Source organism: Scomber japonicus, chromosome 3, assembly GCF_027409825.1.
Source record: "Scomber japonicus isolate fScoJap1 chromosome 3, fScoJap1.pri, whole genome shotgun sequence".
Classification (NCBI taxonomy): Eukaryota; Metazoa; Chordata; class Actinopteri; order Scombriformes; family Scombridae; genus Scomber; species Scomber japonicus.
Window position 1 is genome coordinate 9,769,016 of NC_070580.1, and position 19,197 is coordinate 9,788,212.

At 40.4% G+C, this 19,197-nt stretch overlaps 1 protein-coding gene across 1 annotated transcript in view; it reads right to left on the reverse strand.

The window, feature by feature from the left end:
- The window catches only part of prickle2b (prickle homolog 2b), an 88,961-nt gene extending 77,797 nt beyond the window's left edge, over positions 1-11,164 (reverse strand). The window contains exons 1-2 of the mRNA XM_053316792.1: positions 11,123-11,164; positions 9,747-9,832 (exon numbers count right to left, since the gene is read on the reverse strand). Coding sequence (XP_053172767.1) covers positions 9,747-9,832; positions 11,123-11,164 — 128 coding nt within the window. The remainder of the gene's footprint in view (positions 1-9,746; positions 9,833-11,122) is intronic.
- Between the last annotated feature and the right edge of the window lie 8,033 nt (positions 11,165-19,197).

Here is a 19,197-nt window from a genome sequence, read left to right on the forward strand (position 1 = left end):
GACTGTGTAGTGCCCACGCTGTCTCTTTGCAGTAAGCATTTAAAGTATACGTCCTCCTGTCTGGACCGGCTATAGCTTGCACAATCTAACTACAGTATGGAGCTGTGTTTAAATTCAACCTGGGCCCATTTCATATTTAGGGAATGCAAAAATGTTCTAATTAGCACTAAACACTAAGTTCAGCTGAGGCTCATGAGTGTTGGTCATACACTAATGGACAAATTCTAATAGTGACCTCATGATGATGCTAGATATCAAGTTTGGGGATCATTAAATCTATTGCAGTACGTCTTGAGGAGGTAATTAGTGTCTACATAACTTGGCCATCCATCCAAAAGTTGTTGAGATGTTTCACTCTAATGAAATGCTCATCAAAATGTGGGACTATGTAAAAAATAATATGCTGATTAATATAATAGATCATATACTATACATATTAATCAAACTCAACAATAGTGAAAATGTATAGGCCTTAAAAAAATACAGTATCCAATGGTCTAGAGCAAAAGCCATAAAGAAGCTTGATTGCAGCATATTTGTCCAGGAGAAACTCCAAAACCACACCCAGCACATCCACAATCATTACAGTGAATAGTAGTCTTTTTGTCTTCTCCCCAGTGTGTGCATGTGCTGACCCAACATCTCAGTGAAGCAGTATGTTACCTCAGGCCTCTGTGAAAGGAAGCTGGCCATGCCTCAGAGCCTTTTTTCATCTCCTGCTTCCTGCCCCCCCACTCCACTCCATTCTCTCTGCACCCTGATCAGTTGATAGATACCTGTACAGCTTGGCACTGAGAGCCGGCCTATTCTTTCATCCATGAAACACAGGCTTCACTTAAGAGCCTCTCCTCTATTAATAATCACACACACGTGCACACACTAGCACACACACACACACACACACACACACACACACACACACACACAGGACACATGGGTTGAAGAAAAAGCAAAATGCACAACAGAGACAAGAGTGTCAGTGAACCAGTTGAAGAGAAGCAGAACAGCATCACAGCTCATCCAGTCTATTACATTCAGCCTTGACTCATCCAGAACTGTGAGCGGAACCAAGACGACACCTCGCCTACTCCGCAGATGACGACAAATCACAGACGGAGACCGACAGACAAGGAGAAGGAGAACAAGAAAGGGAAAAAAAAGGATAAATAAGAGGAAATCAGTTTGGTCTTTACAAAATGAGACTTTAAAAATGCTCTTGTCAATACAGCAAATAAGCCTTATGCTTTTTTCCTGAGTGCCCTTTGATGGAGTAGCTATCTGGGCCCTTTCTTCAATATTAGACAGCAACAGTCAATTCTCTTAGGTCAATATGCTACTTAAGCCAACCAATAATCAGTGGGCAAGCTGGATCAATAAACCAATCAAATACTTTAACACTGCAGAGTCATCAGGGTGCTCATTCGTAGTTTGGACAAATGAGGCTTTGCTTCCACTGGGATTTTGGGGGTCTGTAATGAAAATAGGGCACGTTGTTAATGTAATGGGGAAGTCAATGATAGACTGTCAGCCTCTCCCTAATATATGAGGTTACCATGATAAACAAAGTGATGTTCTACGTCCAGTGTCGTACATGTCTGAGCAGGACCAGGTCATTCTGACAATCAGATATTCTAGTTTATGTATCAGGATGACAACTTGAATAAAACACTACTTTGCTGCTGTACAATGCTGACCTCTATTGGTAGCGACTGATCTTCGACATAAAAACAGTGCAGCTTTTTTCCCCAAAATGATCACCCAGAAGAAAGTTTTCCACACACAAAGTTCATCAAGAACTTTGCGTTCAAACCCTTCTGTTGCCTCCGACCAAGGATTTTGTCTTCCACATATACACACAAACACACATACACACACACACACCACCGGATGGGAACAGGTGGCTGGACAGAGGGATAAAACAAGAAGAGGAGAGAATCAAAGAGGTCTTTGAAGTGGTGCAGTGCTTAAACATCACTGCACCGGGCAGGCAGTCTTTAAAACGGGATGGATGAGGAGATGCATGGATGGATGGGTGGCTGCAGGGGGGAAGCAAGCACTCACTCACAGCAACATGAATGAATGAGCACAGATTTACGAGAGGGCAAAGGATAGAGGAAATAATAGATTAATAGGATTGTGTGGAAAGGAAAACATTGGAATCATTTCTTCAGCAGGCTCATCTTCCCTGCACCCATCCATCTAGTTCAGAAATGTTTAATCGATTAGTCAATTGAGGGAGAATTGCCAACTCTTTTGATAAATGATCATTCATGTAAGTCATTTATTGCTGATCTAGTTACTCATAATGTAAGAAGTTGCTGTTTAGGTCTGTTTTATATCAAAACAAGCCATGACTTTGGACCTTAGGCTTATTTCTTCACTATTTTCTGACTAGACTAAACAATGATCCATTAGATTAATCACTAAAAGACTGTTAGTTCCATCTCTATACTAAGCTGGTACCATACAGGCATGGACTATCTCCAGAGCAAGGCCAAATTCACTCATTCATACAACCGTTAAGAAAATTAGACTTTGATGTGATAATAACTTTAATGATGAAATGATAAATCTTTTCAGCTCAAGTGTTTGCAAACATCCAGGGATTTTAATTTAGCAAGTAGCTGTTCTTACTGCTGAAAGCTTGTGTACCTGCTGGGAGATCATGGGGCTTACACAACACAACAGGATCTGAATGAGAATGAAGGTAGCAGGTGTTTGTGTGTGTGTGTGTGTGTGTGTGTGTGTGTGTGACCACAATAGAAAGAGAGGTGGTGGACTGATAGTGTGTGTGTGTGTATTATCATTGCTTGCAAGGTATACTTTAAGTAACATCAAAGAATACTGTACAATTAATGGTATGACTCTATTCAAAGCAGAAACAAAGACCATTAATTTGCTGCTTTAGAGAGCAATGATCGGTTAGCTGAAGTCAGAAACCTCAGACTCCACCAGACAAATTGCATGAAGCAATTAAAAGGAGCAACGGATGGGATGACATGAATTAACTCTCTTACCGGGGGTGGGTGTGTTGGAATTGTAGGCCTGTGCAAAGTAAATGCTAACTTGCAGTACTTATGACATCAGTGAGCCTGCATCCTTTTATTCCCGGTGACAGTTCAAAGGCAGCTTAGCACGCTAAGCCTTCATTAAGGCATGGATCAGCACCAGGGCAAAAATCGGGGTGAATTAGCATCGCTAGCGCACAAGTCAGGGGGAATTACAGAGGTTTCCTGGAGCTACAAGTTGTACATGGCAACAACCATGTTATGCTTATTTACAGTAACAGTAGATTACAGCACAGAAAATGGTTTAAAAATAGATGGAGACTGGTTTTACACCTAATATAAAGTTGTATGCTGTATGATACACTTATGTCTGTAATATTCCCATTCCCAATCGCTGACAGTGATTTGTACTGATGGCAGCACAATAATTCATCTCATCCATCATGTGGGTGGAACAACACTGCTTTTTAAGCCTTGAACCTCTCCCTGTCTCTACTTCATCCCTTGTTTCACTCTTTTCAGCTCTGACTGAACTCGGCTCCCCAGTTAACTCTCTCCTCCGTCTCTGATACGTCTTATTCATGCAGAATGACTGACATATACAGTTACTGAAGCATTGTAATGACCTACATAAATATATGTATGAGTTCATTTCTGCATAACTGTTTGAATGGTTTTGAAGAAGAGAGATATAAGAGACTGGCTGCCTAAGCAGACAGTAAAAAATAGCTATTTAATGCCCCTCCCTGTTAAGTTTATCTCTATGCATGAGTCTATATATAATAGCACATTAAACACACACATACACATGCATACCACCTTCTGTGAGAGACTAAAAAAGGATTTTTCTGATGCCTATCACTCTTAATCCAAATGCATGAGCACCTGTTAGAGATGACCTTGATAAGTGAGGCAGGGAAAATACTGGAGATGTGGATCAGAGTAAAGCTACTGGAGTTAATGCAAGAGCTACCAGAGAACATTACAGAGACTTACACAGCTGTCCTATATTATAAAGCACTATAAAGACTGTGGGAAACGGAATGTGTTGGGTTTGATTAAATACTTCACTAATGTTTATGTACAGAGACACTTTGTGCAGATTAAAGAGATATTGTACTTTTTGCTACTATTATGAATATTTACCATCTGGTGTGTAATGTACAGACTCAGTATTATGGTTTATCCATGAATACATTTCAAAAGCTCAATGTTTTGTAGTAAATGTGCCAAAAGCTGTATTGTCACTGTCACATCTGAAGTAAAATACATGGTGGACCTTCATGTATGCCTGTATTGACTGATTGATTTACTCACTTACTTACTTATTCATTCATTTAACATTTCTTTCTTTCTTTCTTTCTTTGTATCACATAGCCAATAGTGATTGTTTAGCTTTCATTATCTTAGATGCCACACCCAGTTTTGACCTTGGCCCTGGAAGGAGCTAGTGACTACTGGACGTCTGGCTACTGAGCTGGACATGTTTGCCTCCTGCTGGTCAGAGAGGAAAACAGCTGCGTACTGAACAATATAGCTCCCTTGAAACAGCTTGTGAGAGCATGTTACTTTGTTCAATTTGATATATCCGATTTAAAAAAAACACAGCTCCCCCCTTCATGAAATCTCATCTGCTGTCTACAAATAAATCATCTGCAAACCGAATGAGACAAAATACAAAATACGATAAGCAACTACAAAGGCGATGCGGCTAAAAAGAAAATAACTGCCACAGTCTAAATTACAAGTATAATTACAGCACTTAGTGGACACACTGATCATTGAATGGCTCAGCTTGAAGTCTGCTAAAAAAAAAAAGAAGAGTCACAGTGGTGAGGGTCTGTCTGAGGTGCTGGGGTGAGAAAATGGCTATTGCTGTGGTGGTTGACCACTGAGGTATCTCTATGCTTCCCTTTGACCTCATGCAGTGCTGTTTTCAGAGACAACACAACACAAAGTGTGACTGTTCCTTCCACAGCCAAGCGAGACAAACAAAAAGAAAATGGAGCTATATTTTATTGACTGAACAGCAGCATTGCATCCAATCACGGACATTACCATCACGGTGAGATTATACACAGGCATATACATCAGTCAATAAACCTTCATTACGCTGCTGTCTGGAGTGCTTAGACAGTCAAACCTGTGGTGCAATACTAATGATACAGGAGCTACAGAAAATTACAAAAGCAATTACAAGCACAGAGAACTATAGAGAAACCCAACACCTCACAGGGTTTCTTGTTACATCCAGAACCCACCTGGTGGTTAAAATAGCACTACCTGCTGTTGTGCACTGTAGCTCTCTGCTTACACACATTCGTCTCTCTTTTAAAATATGGCGTTGACACCATTGTTCTGCTGAGGAATGCTCCACACACACACCCACGTATTCTCATCTGAAACACAGTTTCACACATGTATGCTCTCTTTGTCTCTTATTGGTGACATATGAGCATAATCTGCATGATAAGCATGAGAGGGATCATTTCCTTTCTCCTCATAGAGTCTACAAAAACGCAGCCATCCAATAAAACATCCACAACAAACACAATGCCACTCTATCACACCAAATCAAACCGAGGCTGAGGAGGTGTAAAATAATCAGACAGAAAAGGCGATAAATTGGGTTGGTATCAAAGCTTGGGCTTGAAAACTGCATAAATTCAGAATATCTAATGAAATCATATCTAGGAATCACAAAGCACATTCTTGCCAGGGGCATCGAGACACTGTGCGCATTCAAAATTACAAATGTGTTGCAGAATTTGCACCCGCTTCTTCTACAACTGTGCCAAAAAGGTGCACATTATTGAAACTCAAGCCAATCTTAACCAACGTCGAGAGAGGAAATGAACACCGGGATTCAGCTGTGGTCCTTTTTTCCCTATCTGTGACCTCTGTGTGTGGGTGTGTTTCTGTGTCACATCAGACTCGCTCTTGAATTTTGATGCTGGGATTTCATTGGAATTCAGCAGCTGACCGAAAGGCCCCCTCCCACCCCCCCTCAGGATCACAGACGGAAGGCCATCCTCGTTCCCGTGACCGCCATGCAAAATCTTTTCGAATCATTACAGGCAATCAGGCATTCCTGGCAATGTGCTATGATAGATAGAATAATATGAGGGGAAAACAAGGAGACATGGCAGACAGGAAGAAAGGAGCTAGCAACAATGGGGTTGGACAAGTTCAGCCCAACACTGTCTGAGAACCCAAAAGGTCAAACTATGATTTACATCAGGGCTTCACAGCTTCCTGGGTTTAAATTATCTGTGGACATCAGTCATACATCAAATGACCCTGCAGCCCTGTCAAAATATAACCCCTTCAAACCCAATCTGCTCTAAATGACAAAGACAAAACACACCATTTACACAATAAAAAGCCCCGCTGTGTCTGTCATTTCCCTCCTGACCCACATGAGTGTTACCATGCACCACAGATGTTGCTGCTTTCTGCTACAAAACAAGCCCTGGGAGGAAGAAAGACACCAGACAGGGGAGTGTTTTGGTCCCTTTACTGATGGAAACTACCAAGCAAGGAGTCTTACCCATCTCCATGCCAATACACACATGCAGCTTAAGTGATAAATCTGCTAAGTTTCTATTGTGTGGCATTGACCACCAATGGCTTCTTCTTTCTCTCAAACTGAGTCTTCTTTTGCTGTGCCGAAATAGCCAGAGCCCATTCATATGCCTGGGTGCCCTGACAGTTTTATTTGCCAGGCCGTCTTGTTAACACAGTGAATAGCGGGGCCCGGCCAGTGTTATGCAGATCGCACTGGGTTACCGAGGGGACAGACGTCAGCAAGCCATTCAGGGCCGGGTTAAAACTCAACTTCAATCCCTCTTGTTCTTCTGCAGTCATCCTCCATTGCTCTGTTCTTCTCTCCTCCTCCTCCTCCTCTTCCTCCTCCTCCTCACTACTGCTTTTAGCCAGCTTAAGTTTCAGCTAAGGCCCTGCTGTATACAAGGACAGGCTTTGTCCAGCGCCAGTCAGCTCTTGCAAACACACCACCTGAAGTTTTATGTTGGGCTGCTGTCTGGAGGAAATGAAGGAATTGCAAATGGCAAGATCTCATGGTTTAAATCCTCCTTTGTAATGTGATTCACGTCTGAGCTGACCTAACCCTTAGCAACAGGTCAAGTGTAGCCTTTTAAGCGTACATTAGGCTCGACTCTAAAACACACCAGTGTCATGCAAGAAGAGAGTCATGTGATCAGGCCGATCGGATAACGCATTCACACTCAGGGTTCGTGTTAATAAGCCTGGTAATGAGTCTCATTAGCACAACGAAAATCAATCAAGCCAAAGGCAAGCATTAATAATTCAGAGAGAGCATGTTGTGCAAGGAAAATCTAGTCCTGTTCCTAACCTGCCCAGAGCAGTCGACTCAGCTTACTGAGTTACACATGCAGGCACACTGACACATAAGCAGGCAGGTAAAAGGAACTCTTCTCTCTTCTGTCATTTTTCTATCCTTTTTTGGTAAACAACTTCCACCACCTTATCCTGTGAGATCTTAAGGAATGCTGAGAGAAGTGTCCTGTCTACCAGGCCTGTAAAGAAGCCAGTCCATAATAGATGCACTTACAAAAGGTGGGGGGTAGCCAATGGGCATCTATCCAGATGCATGAACCATGAACTGGCTTCTGTCAAAGAAGCAGCAGGTCTATAGCAAACGACTACCACACAAAATGAGGCTTGTACAATTCTCTTTATTTCAGCCGCTCAGTTCTACATTCACATTCTTTTAGTAACTAGGAAAAATGTGTGTAATAAAGCTTTTTTCGGACGTTAAAGTTTGCAGACATGGGCTGTTGGGTTTAACACTTGCATTCGAGTCGAATAAAATCCACAGCGAATTCTTGAGGGTAATGTTTCTGTAGGCCCGGGTGACTTTAAATATGCAACACTAGACTGGCTCCACTCTGGACACTGAATGGGAAATGCCTCAACACACTCAGTCAGCTTACTATAAAAGACCGGTCAACCCCAGGAGCTCAGCGCATAGAACCATAGTGCCATATATAGAGGCTATACGGAAGGGGGGAAAACAGTGCCTGTACTGTATTTTCATTTATTGAATATTTAGAGAATTGTTAATATTTCAGTGAATTCTGAGACAGACATATGTTTGAAGTGTGGAGTACAGTAGGGAGATAGTGTATTGTTGCCTAGCACCATTCACTGTTCATTCTCTGAGAGCTCAACACTCCTGGCTATCCCCCCATGTGAACTGGGCAACTAAATACACATAAGAGATAGTACTTAACCAGAAAAGAGACTTCAATCTCCCTATCTCTAACCTTCAGGGTCACTTAAAGTCCAGCACATTCCAAAACACACCCTTACTACCATACCTTGCCAAATTAGCATGAAAACACATCAGGAAGGAAATTCTATGTGAAACTGAAGTTTTCTTCTCAGTAGCAAAGACTTGTTGGAGCTATAAAACAGCCTTTTTGCCTCCTCTGCACACAAAGTCAGGCTCCTGAAGTCTGTGTCCACTGACAACGTTTTATTCTAGTTTGCTGGAGGGGAAAAAAGTTGACTTTTTATTGTGAGACTGCAAAGACAGGCAATTAAAGACAACATTCCTGAGCCTGCTGTTGCTCCTGTAATAGTTTACTTTAGAGCAAAAGGAGACTGGATGGTCTTTACGGTCCGGATCCTCCCTTTCTTTTGTGGATTCCTATTAGAAGAGAAAATTCCTGGCAAATCCATTCGAATAAGGACAATGGTGACTCTGCCAGGGTGTGATTTATTCAGTAGTGCAAGGTGTAAAGAAATAAAAACTGAATTAAAAAAATACTACAGTTCATTTTCTTCAGACTGCTCGGTTTTTGTTGAGATTAGAATTTTGGACCACCGCTTCCAAACTAATCCTAATTGGATCACGTCAAGCGACTCATTGTTTTGTATGATCACCATGTAGGAATTAGTCATCAGTACATTATGTCCCTTGAGGCTTTTGTTACTCTCACAAGCTGTGCTTCAACAGCCACCCAACAGTAAAGAGAGACACTAGTATAGCTCACATCTTTAAATCAGCGTGATTAGCGATTATAAGAGTCAGCTGAGAGTGGTCGACATCACTATGCGCTTTGTATATCGCCCTCCTAAAAACAGTCGCGGACATTAGTCACACTCTTTCACGCACTAACCCAAACCACCTGCACTTCATAGCAGGATCACGTCTCTTTACAGTATACGGCACACACAGCATGAGTAAATGAATGTCCTCCCTGCTGCATGAATGGTCTCTACAGTAAAAACTATTATCTTAGGGCACACAGGGGCAGAACAATGCTTTTCTCAGTGTAGTATGCGTGGCTGGTTCTATTCAGAGTAGCGGGTGTCTGCGAGGGTTTACCTGAATACTTCACTACTTGAATAAGAATCCCTAGTGTTGCCTTTTTGTACTGTGTGCCTTAATGGAGAATGGCTACTTTTTCAAATTGCGAATGTTTCAGTGGTTTTATCACATGGTCACACGTCACTTCAGATGGGACAGCAAACAATGTATGAGTTTAACCCTCAAACCTCAACATGAATTAATTCTGAGACAGAGGCCTCAGCTGAGTGTACGCATGAGACCGTAAGTGTTAGAGTGGTTAGATATCGACTAAATCTTTGTTTTTAGAGTGGAAACAACTGCATCTCAGAGAGGAAGTTTTCTTTGTGGGAATTAATGTTATTCTGACTCATGAAGTGAAGTGAAGTGTTGCTGGATACCTCCATTTGTGCAGGACGAAGCCAGGACACAGCTCTCCACAGGTGATGCACGGCTGTCCTCTCTGTAGCTCGTCTGCAGGGTTCAGCTTGGGGACAGGCAGGGACAGGAAATGATGGGTCACAGCATGATCTAATAGATACAGTATTCTGTCCACTTCAGATAACAGCCCTAAACAACCTGGGGCTCTAAATGTCACATTGTCATTGGCTAACTGCTGTTTTGTTTTCAGTGGGTAACTATAGCCCTTTAAGTTTAGGTCAGGTTATCCTAAAATAGTCGGGTGCTGCTGTAATTATTCCTCCTGTTAATACTGACCATTAAATGATCCCTTTATGATGCAAAATCCACAGTCCTCCTTCTTCACATACATGTTTTTAAAAGTTTATTTGAAGGTAATATGAAGCTTCCGCTGTCCAAATGAGTCAAATATATGACTTATATATATATGTTTCACAGTTTCAGCCTTTTCAGTGTCAGTCTTTTCAGTTTTTTATGATTCCTCCACTGCAGATGAACAGTAGAACACTGTCCGTCAAGACACAAAGAGATCTTTTTAAAAAAGAAAAAATCTTTAAAAAAAAAAAAGAAATAAAAATACTGTTACTGTGGAAGATATCCACTTTATTTGACTAACACAGATGGCTGAACCCTTGTGTTATCTTTAGATAAACTTTTAAATACATTAGTGCTCAAAACAAGGACTGTGGATTTCTCACTGACAATGTGAGCACATTGTAAAGGGATCTTTTAATATTCAGTGTGACCAGGAGGAATGATTACTGTGAGCAAAGCCTGTTTGAGTGTTAGCTAATACAGGCACTTGACTGATGTATTAAGACAGACTTGAAAAATTGTGAGCTTGACCTTTAAACTTGTTGGGAATCAAAATCTAATATAACATTTAACATGAACTTACTCCTTACATAAGCTGCTTAAAGATAATTAGTTAATTATAAAATAAACACATCTGATAAAACATTTAGGCTCTATGTCAGATAACAAGGATGTTTGCTTAGGGATATAATTACATATGTTAAATAAAACCGCTGGTTTAAACAGAGAAAACATGTCAGTGTAGTTAATGAGGCTTGTGTCAGTGCTTTATCTTTACTGAGCAGATGTAACTCGATGCCCTTAGCAACGGGACAGGGAAGAATAACACACACACACACACACACACACACACACACACACACACACACACACACACACACACACACACACACAAATAAAATAAAATAAAATAAAAAAAACTTCACACAAGAGTAAAAGCCACATGCGTATTTCTTTTAAATTAAAGCCCAAAAGTATGTGATGTGGACATGCGCCATGGATGCCATCAAACCCACTGTATAACTTTGTCTCGCCTACCTACCGATCTGCTGGAATCTCTCCTCTTGGAGCTGCGACTGAACATGACAGGTTGATCCAAGCACAGTAAACAGTACAGTCTGCTACCACCGACACAAATGGCGCACAAGGTGGAAATTGGATATCAGTGCGCACTCGTTAAAAAAAAAAAAAAATCCCTCAAGACTTTTCCAAACGCACAGAGTCCTGGCTGCAGCACGAGTCCCATTAACCTCCTTCATTAATGAATTGGAACTGCGATGTTCCGGGTAGCAGCTCCACCCTGTTTCCTCACAGCCAATCCAAGTCTAGTGAAAATTATCTCCAAAAAAAAAAAAAAAAAAGAGAGAGAAAAGGACAAACAATCATCAAACTTGGATAAACTCCGTTGATGCAATGCTAAATAACAGTGTGGATGAGTTCTGACGTTCAGTCTGAGACCATCTCAAGGCAAATAACAGACCCTGTAATCACTGAGAAAATACATGTTTTTTGTATTCTCCTTCAAAACACCCTGCCTTTACATAACCTGCACCACTTCACTCTCTATAAATTGTCAAAAGTTTCATAACAGTATGCAAAGGTGAATGATATCACAGCAGAACCTGATGTAACCTTGACTCAGGGATAACAGAGTGTTCTTTCTTCTTGTTCCCACTCACAGCTTCATTCCATCACTATCTCACACACTCTCTCTTTCTCTCTTTTTCTCCCTCTCTGTGCACATCTCGTAATTCACATTTGTACAGAAAAGCTTAATTTGTGACCTCTATTCATCTCATAAGAATATGTCTGCCATGTGCCCCACAGGCGGTTTTCTCCTCCATGTGGTCTGACAGTGTTGACTCTCTCTAAGCAAGTGCCTATTTATCACCGGGGAGAAAAGGCTTTTGAGCATCACCAGCACAGCCTCAGTGTGCTCAGACTCAAGAGGCACTCTTCACCAAGATGTGCTCCTACTATATTATTATTTCTAGACATGCATTTAGCTTCAGGCTCTATTCTGTATACATTATGCAGCCCTGTCAGCCTCTCCAAAGTTCGAGCATGAACAAATTGTGTGGGATGTTCTTGGATTTCATCTTCCAACCATTTCCACCAAGACTTTGCTGAAATGTTAACTGTATTTTTTTTGTGCCAAAAATGAGGGTCAATTAAAGGTTGAAACGATAAATTCAGTGCAAAATTCATATTAGCTTAATGACCGTGGACCCTGAAGTAGTCCCTTTACAGGTAGTGAAAGCCAGGCAGTGGTGTGCATGTGAATGGTTTTCATTGAATTATAATTCATTGGACAGTTGATAAGAACCTGTTCTGGAGCTTTTGAGCATATCACACAATCTTAACTTTTTAATCAACATGTGCTAGAAGTGCACAGATGAATATTGAACTACTACATTAACCCTTACATACCATTTTTACATCTGACAGCTGTACAAATACTTTTTCCCATTAGCCTGAAATGTGGTGATGTGACCTACAATATATACACAGAACTTTTTATAAACATGTTTGTAGCATGTTCGACCCATATTTATTAAAATGTTCAAAAATGATAATTCAAACATGTTCATTCTTCATATTTAATATAATTACAGTTTGTTCTCCTGTGTTATGTAACGCTGGACCATTGTGTAGTGTGTTTTATATAGTTTTTCTCTCATAGAAACTAAAAAAGAAACTCTTTCCGTTCTCTGAAAGCTTAATTAAAGATTCATTCTGTTTATCTGTCACTGATGAGGTCTTTATGATTGATTAGTGGCTCAGAAGTTTGCTGTACAGTATAATTATGCGAGTAATGTGACAGATCAGAATATCAACAGTATGTGACGGTTAACATTTATAATCCTGTGACAACTAGCTACTATGACAACTGTCCTAAGTCCATCTAATAAGTAAGATCATGTGATAAAACTGAGAGTTCCATAACAGCTACTGATTAGGCCTTGTGGTGTGATTTTGACAACTGAAGAATGAACTTAATGAACTTTCCTTGGGAGATAAACCTTGTTAGTTACACTAATGTATGAGGACACCCAATAATAATTAGATATCCAGTATCTGTCATATATCAGTGTCACTTTATTTACATCATTTGTTGTGAAAATGATCAAAATCCCAGCAGGTATCTATGAAACAACCCCACGATAAAATGATTTTATTGCAAAATATTGATGTGATTCTATTTCAGTATATATTGAATTTTCTTTCATAATTTGTACCCTGTTATTGAGCTTTTATTGATACTTTTCCTTTCTACAAAATCATCTGTAAACACTGACATTATTATTATTAGCAGTACTAGTTGTAGTAGCCTATTAGCAGCAGCAGTGTACAAATTAACCAGTCCAATTAAAACACAATGAAAGTGAGTCTGAATACAGTTTTCTGAAGGAGCATTTTTGCTTTATTCCTTTTATTTCCCATCACTTGTCTGGAGTGAGAAAGACGGAGATGCAGCGGCGCAGGTGTTCCTGGGTCAAAACAAAATTATTCTGTGCTGAATTGAATCAAGCCAGAGTGCAAAAAGATCCTTGTTTTGTCTCGGAGACGGCCTGGCAACCTTGAGACACTTGAATAAAGGAAAAACAAGCACAGCGGAAATCTGGAGTCAAATAATGGCAGTGAGACACAAAAAGAGAGGAAATGTATACATCACCCATCCCCTCTCCACACTCAGATCGACACGTACTGTATCTGGGTATCCAAATGATTTGCGTGTGTGTGTGTGTGTGTGTGTGTGTGCACGCAGGCCTGAGGCATACTCACTACTAAGCCTGAGTTCAAAGTCATCCCAGATTACCTTGAGGAATGATGATAATGAAGGTATGGTGGGGGTGGGGGGGGGGGGGGGGGGGGGGCTGACCCTGGGGACTCAGGACTTTAAAACTCCCCTCATTAAGTCTAAAGTTAAGAGTCTAAATACTGTTGGCAGAATCGAAAACAGCTTCCGTGCTATTTCCAGGAGCGATGCAAAAACTCGAGAAAAGCTCCTTTTTTGGTGGTATAGGGCTGACAGGGTGCAGCCAGCGTTACCGTGGTGCTGTCTGTCGTGTGCATCAGTTTAACAGAGTAGAGAGTAGAGAGTAACAGGCTCTCGTAAAATACCCGCTCCAAACTTGATAGTGATGCTGTGGATTTTACCTCACATTACTTCAAATATGTTACCGGTGAACTTTAGACCTGCAGAAGGCTGTCATGGCTAGTTTGGGTTCAGTGAGCAGCTGCTTGCAAGGTGCTGGACACGGCGTTCAGAAGTGTTGGGAATGTCTAGTATAAGCCTGAAGCCCACCGGTTTAATCCTTGTGGGAAGGACTCAGGAAGGAGTCACAAGAAAGCAGAGATTAATCATATTCATCACAAATATTCTCAAAGGAAAAAGCTGACACCTCTTTCCTTAGTTTTCTGGGCTATTGTTTGGAACACTGGTTTGAAATATTCCCTGTTTTTCGTTTTTCTGTCCCTCCCCTCCCCTCCCTGTCTCTTCCACACACACACCCTTTCTTCACCTCAGTGACATTTAGAGAAAACAACAGCTTTAAAACCCAGCAAACCCTGCAAACCCAGCATCAGCAGCTTATTTCTCTGCTTTTTTCCTCCTCTTCAGACAGCAATGAAAATCTGATTGGTTTCTACTACAGTACGGGAGCACATATCTTGAGTGCTCTTAGACCCCACTGAGAGGTGGAGGCGGGCTGCGGATCACTGAAAAGGACCCAGGGGACTAGAGGAAAAACTACAGACCCAGGAAGAATACCAACAAGGGGAGCTTTGATGGTGTTAACAACATTCATACTCAAGGAAGCTCAGTGGAAACTCAAATGCAGAGAGTTAAAGCACAAATGATAAAAGCACACATTGATATATAAAGATAATACATGCTTTGATAAGGAAATGAATGCAACAGTCACCTTGAAATCTTAGGACACTTACCTCTAAGGTGTCATGGGTGGCTGAGGACTCCGTGGAGATGGAGATGATCAGCAATGCACAACACCCCATACACACATACAAACAGCCATTATATGGATGTTGAATAGACATTAATAGTGCAAAGGTCCCTCTAACATCATTTGACATGAGCAAAAATAAACCGTTTTGCTGCATGACTAGCACTGAGAATAAGGGGATTATTATTATTCAAGTATCGTTGAGTGTAAGTCAACATCAATATCTGCACAATAAATCACATGTGTCAGATTACTCTTTATCTCTTGTGATGTGAAATGTAAAAAATGACTGGAATATATCCTCCCAGCTATGGTTCAGTTGACTTCCCATGCACACAGTGAGTGCGGGTGCCACTTTAAGTTCTTCATCAGATACGCTTCTGAAAATCAGGAGTGTGGAGAAGATACAGTCTCCCTGCTTGAAGTGACATGTCTTTGTAACATTAAACCCACGCTCAGCACGTTTGGGAGAATTCGCCATAACTTTCAAGAGTGATGCAACTATTTATGAGCAGTGAGGCAGAGCTATTCGGATTACATTTGACGGCTTTCTGCAAAGGAAGGATTTTACTGTAAGCTACAGTTTTTGAGGAATATCTGATGTAACACAAACCTGCTGATATGCTGCTGTCATCTGTCACTTGATAGCAGAGCAGGTTTTTTATTGTGTGTGCGAGACAAAAAAAAAACACACAGAGAGTTTTTACTACAAACTGACCCCTGGGTTGTTTGCAAATCAACTTCTGAATTTTTTAAAGTTTAGACAAGCTTTGTGGAGCTGTTAAAAGCTTCTGTCTCCCCGCAACCCTTCTTTCCCGCTCTCTCTTTCCATTTCACACTTTGTGCTTATTCTCAGTGTGACAGCCACTCTTACAACAGCAGCTCACTCAAAACTGCTGACAGATATTTGAGAAGTAAGGCCCAAAAACTGTCGGCTCCTATTGCTGCAGCTCACCTGAGATTACTGAAACAACATGAAATATAGATGAAGTAAGCTTGTGTATGTTAGTCAGAGCTACTTAAATGCATGCACCTTCTAATGCTTGTAACTTATGCAAGACTCCAATTATATTAGTATTAAGTTGTGAACAACATAACAACAGCTGCATGAAGTCAATATTAAATCATTCAACAGGTACAGTTTTAAACATTAAAGATAAACATGCTCAGGTTCAGAATATGGTAAGCTGCTGCTGGCTGTTACAATAGATAAAATACTTCAAACTCATACTGGAAGACCCTCTCTGTCACATGTAAAAAATGGTTCCTACTGTAGATTTTCATCTGGTGATATGTGCTCAGCAGTGAATTACGTTAGAATAACTGCTACTGATACCTGATAGATGGTGTAATAATTCACAATTATCAACACAGACACCGAAACCATGAAAAGTTACGATCAGCCCCATAAAACACGTCTGTCAGAGCAAAAAGCCAGACTGTTCTAATGCTGGAAAGTGTAATAATAATTAAAGGCGAAGCGGAATTTTACACTCCGAGCATTAACGTGACCCCTGTGTGTTCACGATTTTTACAGCCTGTATTATAATTCAAGGACAAACCGGAGGAAATAATATATTGGTGTGAAATGCAGACAGGCAAGCGTGGCATGTGTCCGGCATTTCATCTCTCCAATTATTGCCTTACCCGATCTCATACATAAATCATGCTTTTCATAAGGCAGCACCAGACTTTCCTTATACAATTACAGTAGATATGACCTACCTATGAATAAATGTAGTCACACACAAAAAAAGTGTTGCCAAGCGGTTTCTTTTTTGGTGGATACTGCATGGTAATTCATAGACATGTATGATCAAAGCCTATGTACATTCACAAAAAAAAAAGGTAAAAAATAAATAGGTGCATATGAAAAAAAAACTGCATATATGACATTTTACATTGTTAAACTGCATTAATACATTTTAAGATACCTAAAAAAAAAACATTGTGTAAAATAAGATAAATATATTTAAATATCATGATAATCCTTTCTGACACCTGAGAACACTGTTGACTGGACTAAATTCTGACATTCACAATGAGAAGTGCGGTGATCAGTTGTGGCAAAAAATAATTTCCTTCCCCGATAACTTTAAAAAAATCACTTCATACATGTATAGTTGCAGGTTAATACCTTTAAAATTCCCTTTGATTGAAGTGTACACATTATAACATCAGGCACTGGAACAGCACCATACACATAGGCTTTTAAAAGCAAATATGGCTTCTTAATCAGCTGTGCATTTATAACCTATTCACTCTACACACAATTAAAGCTTAAAGAATTAAAGAGTAATTTTGTATGTTTCTGCACAAAAACAATCAAATAAACAAAATCACTGGCTAAAAAAAGATACAAAAACATACACAAAATTAAAAAGTACCCTGATATTGTCACAAAGAACAACATGTCAGAATGCTCTAAACAGGAGCATATCAGTATGTATAGTTTGGACAGACTCTTAAAAAACAAAGATGGGGAAAGGAGACTGAGGTACAGAAGGCAATGCTTTACAGGCAGCATCTGGACAGATATCATGCTGCGGGGGCCTGTGAGCTCAGCAGTTTGTGAGGTGTCTCCTGGGCCGGACCAGCGCGTTAAATCTCCGGGGGTATCTACTGGAATTTTATTGGCCTGAGGTGAAGCCTTTCTTTCTGAATTCTTTCAAGTTGCTCCAGATAAGATAACCTGTCTGCTGTCTAAAAGCTAAAAGCTAATGGCTCTCCCTCGTCACTGCACGCTACCTGAGAGATATGCAGGAACACAGAGGAATTTGGTTCTCTCTGATGTCTGGCAGCATAATCTCTACGGTTCTTGTAACCCGCAACCTTCTTCTTATGATCCAGTATGTGTATGTGTGTGTAGGTGTGTGTGTGTGTGTGTGTGTGTGTGTGTGTGTCTGTACTGGTGTGTTATACTTAACCGCAGCGTGTTTGTGTATGGGTAAACATCTCACTTCCTCCCTATAAATTTGGCCTGTAAATCCTAGCCTCACAACAACCCCTTCTCAACATACATACATAGTAATCCTAAACTAGCTTTAAATATACATTATTATCTATATAATACCCTTTAACTGCCTGACAGCTGCACTCCCATGAACTCCCTCTGTCATTTTACTGCACAGAGGTTGAGATCTTATATGAAATCTATCTATATATATCTATTCATCATACAAATCTTATACTATATTTTACTGAAAGTAAAGAGTAAATAATATAAAACGGTATTCTATTTTTTTTTTTAATTTTTTTTTTTACAGCTTCATCCACCGGAGTCCCTTTTAAACACTTAGTAAAACTATTTCAAATAACAGTATCAACATGTAGCATCATTTTCTAGGCTGTTGAAAACATCTGGATTTTTCCTGCAGCTGTTGCCTGTGTTATTGTTGCACCTGCCCACTGATACTCGCCAATTAATTAGAATGTACTGTGAGCCCAGACTCTTCTTTCTCCTGTCCAGCTGGAAGAGGACGTGCAGCTGCAGTTAACAGCTGAGAGATGCTGGCGGAGCAGCCTGAACACAGTGCAGCCGGTTTGGGACACCTGGCTTCAAATACAACATCTCAGAAGTTAACCCCAGAGGAGAAGTGTTCATAGCTTGCCACAGAGCGTAGCTAGACTCACGGACTGGGTCATTTAGGGCAACATCTGATTGGGAAATACATTCAAAGTACGAAATTGATCATATCACTGAACTAAAAAAGCGAAGTACAGGAGCATGATTATAGCTGCTGTATGTATCTGCAAAACTTGCCTGAAGCCATGAAAATAAAAATAAAAAGATGCATTGCTTGGAGACACCTCACTGCTCAAAAACAATAGGACTGTTGGTCATCATGATAATAAACCTTCTTGGATTAAAAACTTACTAATTTGGTCTAAATAAAAAAACATAATATATGGATGTAACACATGCAGTGTGGAGATACTAAAAAGTTGCATACAACCGTAATGGAAGGCACATTCTGGCAAAAAATGAAACACACTGCGCGGTGTTTGCTATTGACAATGAAACCCTTAAATTATATTACAATACAAAAATAAATGACGAGTACAATAAATATCCTGCTATGTACAGTAATTACACCTGATTCATTTACACTATACACACATGGGCGTAAAAGAGGTCACGTGATGGACG